This window comes from Manis pentadactyla, chromosome 9 (assembly GCF_030020395.1).
Source record: "Manis pentadactyla isolate mManPen7 chromosome 9, mManPen7.hap1, whole genome shotgun sequence".
Classification (NCBI taxonomy): Eukaryota; Metazoa; Chordata; class Mammalia; order Pholidota; family Manidae; genus Manis; species Manis pentadactyla.
Genome location: NC_080027.1, coordinates 112,328,365 through 112,343,272, shown reverse-complemented (window position 1 = coordinate 112,343,272; position 14,908 = coordinate 112,328,365). Strand labels below are relative to the sequence as shown.

Sequence of the window (14,908 nt, the reverse complement as noted above, 5' to 3'; positions counted from 1 at the left end):
CCATTTCAAGTTTACTTAGACAATAATCACTTTTATTCTCCTGCATGTAGTTGTCCAGTTTTGCCAACACCAGTTGTTGAAGGGGCTGCCATTTCCCCATTGTATGTCCATGGCTTGTTTATTGTATATTAATTGACCATATATGCTTGGGTTTATATCTGGGCTCTCTAGTAGTTCCATTGGTCTGTGGGTCTGGTCTTTTCTTGTGCCAGTACCAAATTGTCTTGATTACTGTGGCTTTGTAGTATAGCTTGAAATCGGGGAGCATAATTCCCCCAGCTTTATTTTTCCTTCTCAGGATTGCTTTGGCTGTTCGGGTTCTTTTGTGCTTCCATATGAATTTTAGAACTATTTGGTCTAGTTCATTGAAGAATGTTGTTGGTATTTTGATAGGGATTGCATTGAATCTGTAGATTGTGAAGCTTTAGTAATTTATTAAGTGGAAATGTTGTTTCCTAGGTCAGATCAGTCATATTCCTAAAAGTTGAGTTATCTAAGAAGTTTTAATATATCTCTCATGTGTTCCCTTCCAAAATTTAAGAATTTATAGAGGTACTTAAAAATAATTCCAACCCTATGCCCACAAACAAAAGACACTGTGTTGTTTCCTTTAGATCCAAATTGATACAAGTCAGTTAAGAATCAATTTCCTTTTCACAATAGTATTTCTCAAGGGAAAAAAATTAGCATTTTAAAGTTTTAATACATTATCATGTTTGCAATTTACTGTGTAGGCCGATAGTGCCTTAAGAACTATGGACAGATGTTTTCACAGCAACTCCTGTATTTGTGTACCTGGTAGAAAGGCAGACAGAGAAAATGGGGGAAAGAAAAGTTTCATGGGTTCAACTGCTCAGAATTTAAGTCTGGCAGTGTTACTTTTCCTGAGATTTTTCCCCACTGAACTTGATTGGAGTGAATGTGTTCTGAAGTCGAACTGTAGGAGTTAGGCTGCTGTTGGAAAGGATTTGATTCTGAAGAGAAAAATCTAGTATGTATGCAGATGGCCTTTTTGCCTGGAAAGGAGCATCCAAAACATTCTCGTTACAAGAATTGATGCATAGCTACCACCCCCCTTTCTCCAACTATGCTATGTTTCCCATGCATTTGCACATCTCTTCCCTCTTTCTGGAAACCTCTTTCTTTATCAATCTATCCCTGCTCCCATGGCCCTTATCCTCTTTGAGAACAGTTAGCCATCCTAAATACCCATTTCAAATGTCACCTTATTTATGAAATTTTCTTAGTCTCAGATGAAATTGAAGGGCATCTTTTTCATATAGTTCTACTCTGGCATTTATATTACATTATACTTCTTTACCTGCATCTCTGTATTCCTTGCTTTAGTAAATGCTGGTTATACAGATGAATGAATTATTGTAGAACACCCCATCTCTAAGTCTTTGCCAAGGTTCCTTGTCCTTTTATTATTAAAACTTAATAATTTTCTTTTCTCTGTATCTTGAGCTTTTCTTCATCTTTTTCCCTCTTCCTCTGTTTCTGATAACACCATTCCTGAATTTAATTATGTAGTAATTAGGCTCTTAGGCCTTTGACACTGCGTAGTGATGATAACAGGCAACTTAGAATGGAGATTTATAGCAGCGTGGCAGACACTCAGGTCCTTTCTTCCTTTTTGGACTTCCCTAGCTGCCATTTTTACTTTTCTGATTGCTGCCTCTTTGCTGTATATCAGATGTTCTTATGTATTTGATTTATTTCTGGACTTGCTCTTCATTTCTGCTAATCTGTTTATTCTTGTGCCAATCATAAAATAATTTGCTATTCTGAATAGCTTTAATCTCTGATAAGGTAACTCTCACTAATTCTTTTCAGAATTTCTTGACTTCTCTTTGATGGGTGATAGTCTTCCATATGAATTAAAAAGTTTTTCTAGTCCCAAAAGAAAACAAGAAGTAGAAGTGGGCTTCATTTTGGAATTTTGGAATTGCATGCTTTACATATCAGTAAAAAATTTTGTTACTAAAAATGAAAACTTTCTGTCCAGTAACATACACTTACCTATAAATTTAATCACATCTCATTTGCTCATCAAGATTTTATAGTGTTAAGCAATGGGGTCCTTTCACAATAACTTTAATTCTGTGTTTTATATCCTTTATTTTTATTATGAAAAGGATACTTAATTTATTTCTAACCAGTTACTGCTACTACAGAGGGGTTATCAATATTTGCCTCTTTATCATATTTTTATCCTCATCAAATAATGTGTTAAAATACATTATTTTAATAGTATTTTTTAAATTAATAGTTGCTTGGAGTACAAGGATTCAACACAGTCTGAAAATACAATTTATCTTTTCCTATTTTTACACTGACTGTTCTTTTTTCTTATCCTATTACACTAGCTAGATTTCCAAAATAGTATTCTATAATATGTAACCCTAGGGTAATTTTGCTAAAAGCACGATCTTTATTACTGAATAAACAGCCCTATACCTTTTCCTATCCTTTGAAACTAGACTAATACACTCCAGAAAGAAATTTGAGGGTTTTTCTTTTTATTCTCCCCTGAACTTAGGGTAGCCAAGCATAAATGAGCTGCAAGCAGCTGTCTCCTTGCTTTCTCTTCTTTGGGCCTCACCGTGGTTTCCTTTGTCAAATTAAAGTGTGCCTTTTCCTCAGCTTAGAAGAAAGAATGTGTAGGGACTCCTTCTCTTTGTGCCCCGCACTTCCCCCAGCCTTCACCCTAAGAACTAAACTTTCCTGGGCAGATAATCCTTCCTAATGAGGGTGTATATATGTACACGCACTCACCAGTGCCTTCCTGCATGCTGGTTTTATAATAGGTCCCTCTTCACTCCGTTCTTTAATTAACTCCACTTACTTTTTTAAATCTCAGCCCAAGTGTCATTCTCTGAGGGAAACCCTCAAATCTCCTTATTCTTTCCTAACACCGTAACAAATACCACCGAGTTTTTCTATTTATTTTGTGTGGTTATTTGTAAATGTCATTTTCCCCTGGACAGTAAAATCTGTAGGGCAGATTTGGTGTTTGTTTTTGCCTTGTTTAACCTTAGCACCTTGCACAGTGTCTGCCACACAGTGGATGCTCAGGAATTATTTGCTGACTGCCTACAGAGACTGAGGAGGTGCAGCAAGCGGGCGTCCATGCCATTTAAGCACTTCCTTGTAGGAAGGAACCCTAAACAGAGCGCCTCTAGTGGTTTCATTGCATATTCACTACAAGAGGATTAACCTACTATTCCATCTTCCAGTGGATTTTAGAATGATTATATCTTATAACTCACAGACCTACAATAATGAAATAGAAGTTTTGAAAATAATGTCGTCTTTCTGAAAATATTTTATTTGCTCAATCACATTAATAACATGAAATCTTCCAAAATTTTGTATTACCTGCTCATGACTTAGTAGAAACTTTACTTTTTAAAAGAATATTACTGTAGAGCATAGCAATGATATGTGCTGTGTAAAATTTTCTGCTTATGTTTTCAAATACAAACTTTGCTGAATTTAAATATTTAATAAATTTTAAACTTAAGAGTGTGAATTTATATACATTTTAATAGTACTGTTTAGTGTATTTTTTAGCATTTACTAATACCCATTGAAGGCAGTCTTATCAGAGTTGTTCTTTTCGGTTTGGGAGAACATCTACTTTCTAATGTCACGTTTTGCAAAGTGAACATATGTAAACAAAGTGAAAAATGTGATTGTATTACTCTAAGGAGTCTTCCACTCTTCAATGTTAATGTCTATTGTTCTGCATTTACATAATTTTCTTGAACTTTTATTTCTTCATTTTACTGCAAAAATCAGTATGCTTTTCAAAGTGTGATAGTAAGTTTTTGAGGGGGAAAGTAGCATGAAGTCTGTTTCTTTCACATACAGATCCTGAAATGGAAAATGAAGAACAGCCATCCTCTGAAACTGATTCTCAGGATCAGAGTACTGAACAGATTACATCAAATTCTCAGGAGGTTGATTTGGTTGACCAAGAGTCTTCTGAGGAGAGTTCTCTACACTCTCACCCAGAATCATTATCTCCAACAGATACAGACAATGCTGCAAGCGTTTCTCCTTCCAAACAGAATTCTGATCCTTTAGAAAACTACGAGACTCTGAGTCTTGATGGTGAATGTACAGATTTAGATAACCAACTTCAAGAACAATCAGAAACTGAGGAAGATTCTAATCCTAATGTTAGCTGGGGTAAAAAGGTCCAGCCTATAGACTCCATATTAGCAGACTGGAATGAAGATATAGAAGCATTTGAAATGATGGACAAGGATGAACTATGACTCACTAAAGACTGGTGGTAGGTATTTAAAAACAAAAAGTAAGCAGAGGTTAATAGACACCTTAATACTAAGCAGGCCCTCCAGTGGGAGGCTTTAAGTGTGGTGATGAGCAACCACGTTCTGACTGGAATGGTTAGGTGTCAGAAGAATCATGAGCATGCCGTGTTCGAATTGACCTTGTTTAAAACTGTCCCGTCAAAAATGGACACTCGCAATTCCCCCCTCAAATGACAATATGATACCACCCTGCAGCACCTCAGGCCAGGAAGATTACTGGGCATGCCTAGGAGCCAGATTTCTGCAGTTTCTGGGTAGACAAGAAGCAAATCCACTTAATAGTGGGGGGGGGAATAGGAATCTGTACAGATTTCTAATTAAAGAAAGCTCAGCTTTCTTGGTTTCAGGGTTAGAGACTCTTCTGGGAAACACAGATGAGTACTGTGTTCCGGTTACGCTGCCTCCACAGAATCACTCAGAGTGACCTAAGTGGTCGGGAAGCAAATGCATTCGTGGGGAAAACAGGCTTGGCTCATCACTTTCACTTGCTTCATCGTGTTATAAATGATGGAGATGACTTGATTTTTCCCTCTAAACAATGTCCTTTTCATTTAAACCAAAGGTGAAGCCAGTGTACTTTCTTAGTGAGTTCTCTGCATAAAGACTAATCATTGGGACCAGGTAAAAAGGTCATATAATACATTTTGGAAATTGGCTACTTAATGCTTTTGAAAAATGGAACAAGGAGAAACTATAAAGTTACAATATGAATTTGCCATTGGGCCTTCCATAGGGGAAGCTGTGACTACTCTGAAATGGAACTTAACCTTATGTCCTTTTGGAATAAATTATAAATCTTTTCAGTTCATTTCTCTCGGTGGTTACCGTTAGCCATCAGCCTTACTCCATCCCATGTTTTGTATGCAGTTTGAGCCACAAGGCCCATGTCGCCAGTAGCCAAATACATTCTGTTCCATTTTTCTATCTTAGGGAGCCATGATAAAACTGTGGTAGTAATCTAAAAAATCCTGGGGTGACTACTGTTTTTCTCCTCTGAAACTGGTTATTTAAAGTTGCACCTAAGGAGTCTGTCACATTTTCTGTTGAATCATGGTTGTAAAGTTTGCTTCTCTCTTTTTATTTTAAACAAATATTCCTTCTGATAATGGACTTGAAAATAATTTTATGGTAAGCTGTGTAACAGCTTACAAAGTAGCAACTTAACATACAGCCATACAGCTTAATGAGAATTTTTTCCTTTTTTTTTTTTTTTATGGCAGTCTGGTGCTGGCCATGTTAAGTTTTAAAAATCTTGCAGTTGATATCTGTAAACAGCCTTGTAGTTGAAATCATGGATTTACTCATTTTATTTATTTTCTTAAACTTTTAAATTGGTTCTAAAGGAGTATTTGTGAAACTTAATTTCCTTTTCTTTACCATGACATTACAGAATAACCTTTACTTAAAACAGTTTTGGGGTACTGCTGAACTTAAACTGTATATGGAGCTGTTAACAGAACAGCAGTGCTGTATTGTAGTTATGTATATTCATGTACAGTATGTCTTAGATCCCAGGGAAACATATTCTTTTATAAAGGGATAAATAGATGCTTTCAAAAATTCCAGCTAAACTTAATTGGGTCAGTGAGTAATAAATCTTTTAGAGAATTCACATTGTGGGGTGGGGAAGTAGTGTATACAAGAACTTTTTTGGCTCTGAATTAAACTGTCACCAAAATGGATATTTTTAGTCTCTCTGCATGTGCAATTTGGTGTAAGGAGATAGAACTATAATATATAGTAAATGGAAGGTAGACATAGTGCTTTGTTCTTCTTAATTGCAAAGCTGCCAAAATAGCTGAAGCTTAATTACTTTACTTGCCTTGATTTATAGGACTGGGGCATGGAGAAAAGGAGCAGATGTTCCTCTAAGACTTTGATTACAGAAGCCTTATATACATTGATTTAATTTTGTATTTGTAGCTCAGAGCCATTGTTGTCTAAGTCTAACTTTTCTAAGTTATCAAAACATTTTTTTTCCAAGATCTTGTAGCATACAAAGAAAAGCCGGCTTACTGCCACTCTCCCTTCCTGTTGGCCATTAGATGGAGCTGTTGCCATTCATTGAGGTCTAGAAGCAAATTGTTCACTTGTTTAGAAAAGTGAATCCTTAAAAAAAAAATCTTTACTGAACCCAGAATTATATCGATTTTTCCCTAGTTAGGAAGGTAAAATGCTCAGCTTCAGAACTCCAACATTGCCATTGATTCTGCATTCTTATCTGACATACTGCACAACGTTGTTTTTAAGCTCATTAAAAAATTCCAACAGCATTAGGGTTTTTTTTTTATGTTTTGTTTTTAAAATAACTTTATATAGACACTTTATTTACTTCCTAAAGATTCAGGGGATTCTATAAGACCCTGAATTTTAGAAACATCTGGTCTACCTCAGTTTTATGTTGACTATATAGAAATAGAGCTGAAGTGATCACCACAGCCATAAAATTGTGTGACTAAGAAGGACTTATACAATGTTTACAAACCTGGAATCAAGTAAGGATTTTTTCTGAAAATTAAAAGTAGATATTATATTAGAGAAAATATTTAATTCAGGTGTTTTCACGTTTTAAAACTTGTTAACCTACTAAAAATAGCTGTAGTTTTTTCTGCTTGTGAAAGTCCACTGAAATGATATACCCCAATTTGCAATACTTTTCCCATCAAGTTTAGGTGTGAAAGAGTTGTAATTTACTGGATATGTTTGGGGTGGGATATTTTGTTGAATAGGTTTTATTTTTTCTTTTTAACCTTTAGGAGGCTTCCAACAAGAACACAATTGTTTCAGAACAAATTACTTTTTGACATTAAATCTTTTCCTTTTTCTTCACAGTATTAGAGAGTAAAATGAAAAAATGTACACTCTGTAATTTAACTTCTCTATATAATTACTGTGTTGATTTGTTTAAATTAACATCACACAGCCCTTTTCTAGTAAAACCAGCATTTGGTTTCTCACCAAACCCCATGCCAAATTCATCATAAGGAAAGCTCAGCGTAAGTAATTCAAATAGTGCTTACAATTTTTTGGGTGGGTGGGAGTAGATATTCCAATGGGTCGTTTTATGCACAAGGCTTCAGTCAGAACATAGAAAAAAAAACATTCTGTGAATGAAATATTGTATGTTCAGATTTTATAAAAGACATTTTTAAAAGCCCAATTTACAGCCGTATATTTTCTTATGATGTAATTTATGAAAAAGATGTCTGTACTAACAGGTGCTGTAACACTACTGTTGTTGGATTTTATTGTTTGGTGATAAATGTATACAATATTTCTAAGGGAAACTATGTACTGTGATGTAAAAGTCTGGGCAAAATGTATATAATTCTTGTATATAATTATGTATTTGATTATAATTACTGATTGTAAAGATTTAATAAAATATGTAAATATTCTCATCTAGTTTTAATTTGAATTTTTAACATCACTTAGCATATCTTTGTACTTTGACATGTTTGAATTTTTTTCACTACTCTGTCTTCTCTTTAATTTTCATTTTACCCCAGTGGAGTAAGTTTAGGGGACATCTTAGGGTATAGAAACACAAACGTACATTGAGTATTTCCACAGTTCAGTTAGTGTCAAAGACCCTTTGAGTAGAGTTTAGTAATACCCAGAGCTGATTGGGAACACGTCTGTGTTTGGAGTTACTTCTGTTTAGTAAAGTCAGGGGTCCTTCCAATATTGTCATCAGAAGTACCCGTGAGCTCTCCCCTTACCTCCAGTGAGGCCATTCCCTCATAGCAGCTGCTGTCACATACTGTGATGCGATGCTTCTCATCTCTGATACTTCCGGGTTTCCGTGTGCAGAGATCTTGAAAGACCTAATAATAAACACTGTTAGGTATTGATAATTACTTTCTTTAAAGATGAGCAGACTGGGACTTGAAGAAGTTCTCAGCATCCTACTCAAATCCCTCTTTTGGTGACTGGGCGATGGAATGGGAGCCTCTGTTTCCAGAGCCCGTGCTCCCGCCAGCGTCCTGCCCTCTCCCTCTTCTCACACCTCCTCCTGGTCTATCTAGTAAGAGAAGCTAAGTATAAGTGTTAGTTGGAGATAGTATGTGTCAGCATCTGCCTACTAGTAAGGCTGATGTTTCTCAAAGCCTTGCTCTTGATTTACGCAATGAAGTTGGGAGGCCTAAGTTTCCATCTATGCTCTTCAGTGAAGTAGTAAATGGGAGACCACTCATAGGCCCTTGGGATTCTCGTCATCCATAAAAGAATGTAGCCATCATCCCAAGATGACAGTAGGAGAAAGGCATCCATTTAGACGTCCTGTGGTGTGTTACACAGCACATCTCTACCCTCAGGTCAGTCTCGGTGATACCAAGAAATAGCAGCAGGTAATGTTGATAAAATACTCTGCATATAATAGTAGGATGGGATTTCTTAAAATAAAAAGAATGAAAACCTTTCACATGGTTGAGGAAAGAACCCAAGTCCCTAAATAGATGAGTCAGAGCGAGGGGAACTTAACCCCAAGGACTGGCTGCTCCCTTCCCCCCCACTGCCACCACCCTTGTGCTGCAGTTTCAAGCTACCTGGAGCACATCATCCACAAGAACCCCCCACCTTTCTCTTTTTTGAACCTCTAAGAAAAGCCATTGGCCGTAGGGCCCGGGAGGCAGCCTGACCAGCACTGGAACCTGGCCTGTCTTATGCCCCCTCTCCCCACTCCCCAGTCCAGCTTCCTGCATTTGTAGAGCAGATGAAGTTCTCAGGTCAGTCCCAGACCCCGGCTGCCTTCAGGAAGCTGATCTCACTCAGCCACCCCACCTCACCTCAGGTATTAATAAGCAAATTGAATTTCAGTTCACTGCAGTCAAAAGCATTTTTAAAGCCCCATGATCTGAGCCTCTAATCATTACTTACTCTTTCAATGGAGCCTTGTCCACTGGGGATGCTTCAGGATCTCCAGCCCTTTGATCCTCCTAGTTTCTCAGAATCCATCACCCTCCTCACGGCCTCACTTCCCAACTAACCCACGTAACCTCTCTCCCTCTGTTGAACTAACTTGGCAAAACTTTGTATCTTACTAATCTCAACTACCCACTCATTCTTCACCTAAACTTAAGTAGCTGTTGGAACTGGATAAAATCACAACCCCACTGCTGACTGACCTCACGTTAAGTCATGACCACAAATCTCAAATGAGATTCAGTACTTCCCCAAACTCCAACCACAGTTCTCTAGCCAATTAATTTTCCCACCACCTTTCTTTTCAAATGTGCATACTCCTCCCCCATCACTCTCCTGATGACCTCACCATATATTTCACTGAAAAAAATAGATGCAGATGAGAATGACCTCAGCTTCCACCAACCAGGCTGCCAACTGAATCCACATGACTTGTATTTGCACTTAGTATGATAGCAATTTCCCTGCACATATCCTAGGACAATCCTCCACTCTTTCTTCCTTGATATTAGACTGGAACCTGCAATCTCAAACCAGATGGACTGAAAAATGGGAGAATCAGGCTTCTAGACTAAACTCGACCACAAAAGTGAAGGAATTCTTACCCCATCTCACTATTCCTTCCCAGGTATGTATGCTTCTAAAATTAAAGGGAGCATCTAATGCTCTCCATCACTAGGAATTGTAAAAAATTTACTTTCTATATATGGTACTGGGTACATACACAGGGATGCCTCATCCAAGAGCCAGTGGGCTAGGTGTCCTCCAAACTCAGGAGATACTCTGATTTAAACACCTCCTTCGTTACAGAGAAATCGGACAGTCAGATATTCACCAAATTCTATTTACCAAGCTCTTTTTCTTATACTTTCTATGTTTTTGTTTATTTTTGTTTTTAAAGCTAGTGAAAGTATAAGTTGGTAGAGTCTAGCAATCAGTTTGTCACTACACATCAATACCTTAAAATAATTTATTTCCTTTTAATGCAGTCAGCTGCTCCTTAGGAAGTGGCTAGAGGCACAGACAAAGATTTACTATTTTGTGAATAAGAAAAATTTAGATATTATCTAAATATCTATGAGGTAATGGCTAAAAGTATGGCACATCAAAAATAATGTGCATTCATAAAAATGTTTATACAAAGTGTCTAATATATAAGAGCATGCTCTTTGAGATTGAGCAAGGATTTACTGCCTTTCCTGTTCACAGTGCACTGAACTATAAACTCTGGAAATACGGTGATGTTCAACATAGTTCTAGATCTTGTTCTCATGGATTTTAGTCAGACGCAGAAGACGGACATTGAATAAGTAATTACAGGTGTGGTGAGGGTTTTGAAAGAGGATGATACTGATCCTATGGAAGCACATAACATGGGGACCTAACCTGGAGGAAGTCGGGGAAAGCTTGTCTACAGAGTGAAATTTAATGAGGTTTCAAGTAAGAGGAGGTGAGACAGAGGAAACAACTAGTTCAAAGGCCTTGCATCGGGGGCTGAATTGTGTCCCCCACAATTCACATGTTGAATTTTTAACCATTAATGCCTCAGACTGTGACTATTTGGAGACAGGGTCTGTAAGGAAGTAATTAAGGTTAAATGAGGTAACTAAGGTGGGACCTAATCTGGTGTACTGGTACCTTTGCAAAATGAGATTAGGACGCAGACATGCACAGAGGAAAGACCATGTGAAGACACAAAGAAGACATCTGTAAGCTAAGAAGAGTGGTCTGGGAAGAAATCAACCCTGCCAACACCTTGATCTTGGACTTACAGCCTTCAGAACTGTAAGAAAATTAATTTCTGTTGTTAAGTCACCCAATCTGTGGATCTTTGTTATAGCAGCACTAGAAAACAAATGCACCCTAAGACAAGAGAAGCCATGTGTGTTGGTGCAAATTGCAAGGAGCCTAGTGTGGCTCTAGGGGAGAAAGAAAATGGGGAGAGAAGCCTGGAGTTGGGCTCCGTTGGACCCTGAGGATTTGGAGTGCTTTAGCTCCAAAGATGAGATTGTGTGTCTTTTCAGAGACTAACAGCTCTTGGGCTACAGTAAGATTTGGGGTTTTGTTCAAAGGATAATGAGAAATCACTGAAGGGTTTTAAACAAGTCAGTGACATGATGAAGTATAATCCTGAATGAAGGATGGAGAAAAATTTTGAACTGTATATTAAAGTATGATCTCAGCTCTGTTCTATATAGAGAGATTCATTTATTTAACACTAGCACTTCCTGTGTATCAGGGTCTGAGGGTTGTAGCAGTGGACAAAACATAATAAAGAAGATAGAAAATAAAATAAACAAATGTATGATAATGCATTTATGAAGAACAAGAACTTACGGTTGTATGGAAATCAGCATGACATTCTGTTCTTACCAAAATATGAAAAGGGGTTATCTGTGGCTTATAGCCCATTTCTATTTACTTATTGTAAACTTTCTGTGTTTTCATAAGCTCCCAAAGTGAGCTCTATGATTTGAAATATATATAGACTAACTCAGTTACAGGATAAAAAGGAAAAAGGAAAATACTACACCAGAACCCTCCCATTTTGTGCTTTTGTACAATTCAACAAGTCCCCTATGTGCCACATAGCCACCATGGACATAAGTGGTGAAGGGGAAGCAGAATATGCCACCCCAAATATGCCACTTTTTGCCATACTGATTATTTTAAATTAAAGTTACTTAGGAAACAGCTGGTTGTAAGAACAACACTCAGACCCTCCTCTGTCCTCTGAAATCAGGAAACAAATCTCCCATGTGAAAGGTCCCCACCCCATGCCAGGAGGGTAGATGGCATCCTTATCACCAGAGACGGGGAATTCAGGGCTGAGGAGACTGTATGAACAAACCTTGTGACTTCTTCACTCATTTTTCTACCCCCAGCCCAAACCCCTTTGCCTTGTCAATTCTTCACATATGTATTGTTTCCTTTTCTAAAAGGCATAAAAGCTGCGTGCTTTGGCCACTGCTTTGAGACCCCTTGGTATGGGTTCCCAAATGTACAAAATGCAATTTGTTTTTCTCCCGTTCATCTGTCTGATGTCAATTTAATTGTCAGGTGCACCAAGGAACCTACAAGGGAAGAAGGGAAAAGTTTTCCGCCCATCCAGTGACATATAACTGGGATTCAAAACTTTGCGAGGAGATGAGGTTTATCAGAAAAAGTACGTGGAATAGGGAAAAGAGAAAAGAATCTACAAGAGAGCTGAGATTGCTGTCATTGAAGGACTGGCAGAGGAGGAAGGGCTTGAAATGGAATGAAAAAGAGCAGTTGGAGTGGGAGGTGGGAAATGAGGACAGAGATATGTTATAAAAGCCAAAAAAGAGATCGTTGCAAGGAAGGAGTGACAAGTAACCTGAAACCCCCAGAGCCGGTGCCAGTGAGCTGTTGCTTGCAAGAATCTAGGTTCATGACTCCATCTTTTAATATTTGGGAAAAGCCTCAGAAATCCAGGTGAAGTTTCATTTCAAACACTATTTGTATCAAACCAGAGGGGACAACAAAGTCCTCCGGCTCACGGCCTCTGGGCTGGCAGGCCCTTCGCGTTCATGTGCTCAAGTGGAGAGGCGGCTTCTTCATTTTCAAGAGATCCTTCGCAGATCTCCGGCTCCAGATTCGGTGTGCGCACCAGAGGCCTCCTCCGACTGTGGAGATGTTCTGATCGCTTAACACCCCTAATGGCGATTATGTGGCTCTCCAAATATAGATTACTGGTTTAATCAAGTAGCCCAGTGGAAAACACACGCCTCATCCACTCACCTTCCTGCAAGTCTACTGTTAGCCCCTGAAACCTTCTTTGACCAGAGGCCGTGGAAGTTCCTCTCCGGGATCCGGTTCAGACCTGCCTCTGTCACTTGGTCTGGCCGGACTGCTGGTTCAGCTTCACCCAGCTTCTTCCTCCTTGGTTCCTGGGGGTTCCTTGCCTCCGGGAGCCCCGTCAGAGCAACACAACTGCTCAGGATGCGTGTGCAAGCCTCTACTCAGCTCACCAGTGAGTATCAAGTCCAGCAACGCTCTGAGAGGACTGAGGCAGGCGGCGCTCCTTACGCAGGTGGTGTGACGACTAATACCGTCATCACAGACCTCATAATAAAAAGAACCACCACGGGGCTCTGTCCAGGTGAGTCCTTAACTATATGGCAACCTTGTGAGATGTCTGTAATTTCATTTTACAGATAAGGATAAATAAGATTCAGCAAAGTCAAGTGGTTTGCCCAAAGCCACGGGGCCAGGAAGATGGACCTGGGATTTAAGCCTCAATCTGATTTCCACTAGGCTTCCCTTTCTAACTGCACAATCCCCTTTTGAACCGAGTGTATAATGGCTGCCGAACAAGGCTGGTTTTCAGAACCTCATAAACATCATGCTACTGCCAACCAGCCAGTCACCGAAGAGATCTGGGAACTGAGGCTACCTAGCCCTGGCCAAAGGGGTAAGAGGAGAACGGACTGCTCACAGAGCCAAGCCTTGTGGCCTCCGGCCAGAGGATGTTTATCAGAACCCCTTTGAAGAGGTAGACAGGAGGGACAGGTCTCCCTCCTTCCAAGGCAGTGACCAGTTCCTCTGATCTTTGGCTCAAACATTTTATCATCCCCAGTTGGAACATCCAGACGCAGGAGACACCTACAAACCACACAAGCGACACAAGTGCATTTTGCCAGCTCATCACCGGACTGGGAGCTCCTTGAGAAAACAGAGGTTTGGCCTATTCATCTTAGTCTCACATACAATAGGATCTGGCTCTTGAAAAGTACTCACTAAACAATTCAGGAGTGAACTGAGTGAAATACCTGGCTCTGAGCAAGCCAACGGTTTTTTGTCACTTTCCAAAAAAAAAAAAATCCCATTTATCCTGAAAGAGCTAGGATTTGCAATCACTGAGAAATATCAGAGAACTGACATTTCTTTGTTAAACACTGTTGTGTGATGATAATCCTAAAAATATATATTTTTGTTGTATATAGACATGGAAAAGAACATAGCTCATGAAGTGGTCTCGGAGTCTTAGAGCCAAAAGATTTTGGTAGTCATAACATCACTGACTCCCCTCATTGGACAGAAAAGAAAACAGAGGCCAGAGGCGGGAAGTGACTTGACCAAGGTCAAACATAGCCGGGATTGATTATGCCTTTAGGAAGCATGAAGGTTCTGGTGCATGTTTCAAAGGCATTCCCATGCTTTATAGCATCCGTACTTCCAGTACTTGGCAAGTTAACATTCAGCCAGAGAGATAATTACTAACTTTAGAGCTGCCCCTGAGGTGCCTTTGCAAAACTGCAGGGCTCCGCTGAACACAGTTTAAAAATTACTGACTTAGATAATTTACTGTTCGTTATTTAAACTTTTAGCACATTCAAGCAAAAATGTCTTTGAATTTCCTGAAAACTGGCTATTCTCATTGGCAACATTTATTCTTCTCTTCCTTTCCTGATGAATAAACCCATTAATGAAAGAATACACTGTGTACTTTCTTTTGTCCTGTGATTCATCTGAATTAACATGTGTGGGCAGAGCTCAAATGGGGAGACCAAGACCCAAATCCTTTGCTGGGTGAGTGCTCCTGTGGGTCTCATACCCGAGGGTTCCCAAGTATGCTTTGTGGTGTTGACGGAAATGGCTCTCTTCAAAGCTGAATCAGT

The 14,908-nt window shown here is 39.0% G+C and overlaps 1 protein-coding gene across 5 annotated transcripts in view; it reads left to right on the top strand.

Moving 5' to 3' along the window:
- EDEM3 (ER degradation enhancing alpha-mannosidase like protein 3) overlaps positions 1-7,740 on the top strand; it is a 65,253-nt gene extending 57,513 nt beyond the window's left edge. For all 5 annotated transcript variants that reach the window (XM_036912560.2, XM_057507943.1, XM_036912561.2 and 2 more), the window contains one exon: positions 3,877-7,740. In XM_036912560.2, the coding sequence (XP_036768455.2) occupies positions 3,877-4,286 (410 nt within the window). In that variant the 3' untranslated portion in view covers positions 4,287-7,740. The remainder of the gene's footprint in view (positions 1-3,876) is intronic.
- Positions 7,741-14,908: the final 7,168 nt, after the last annotated feature.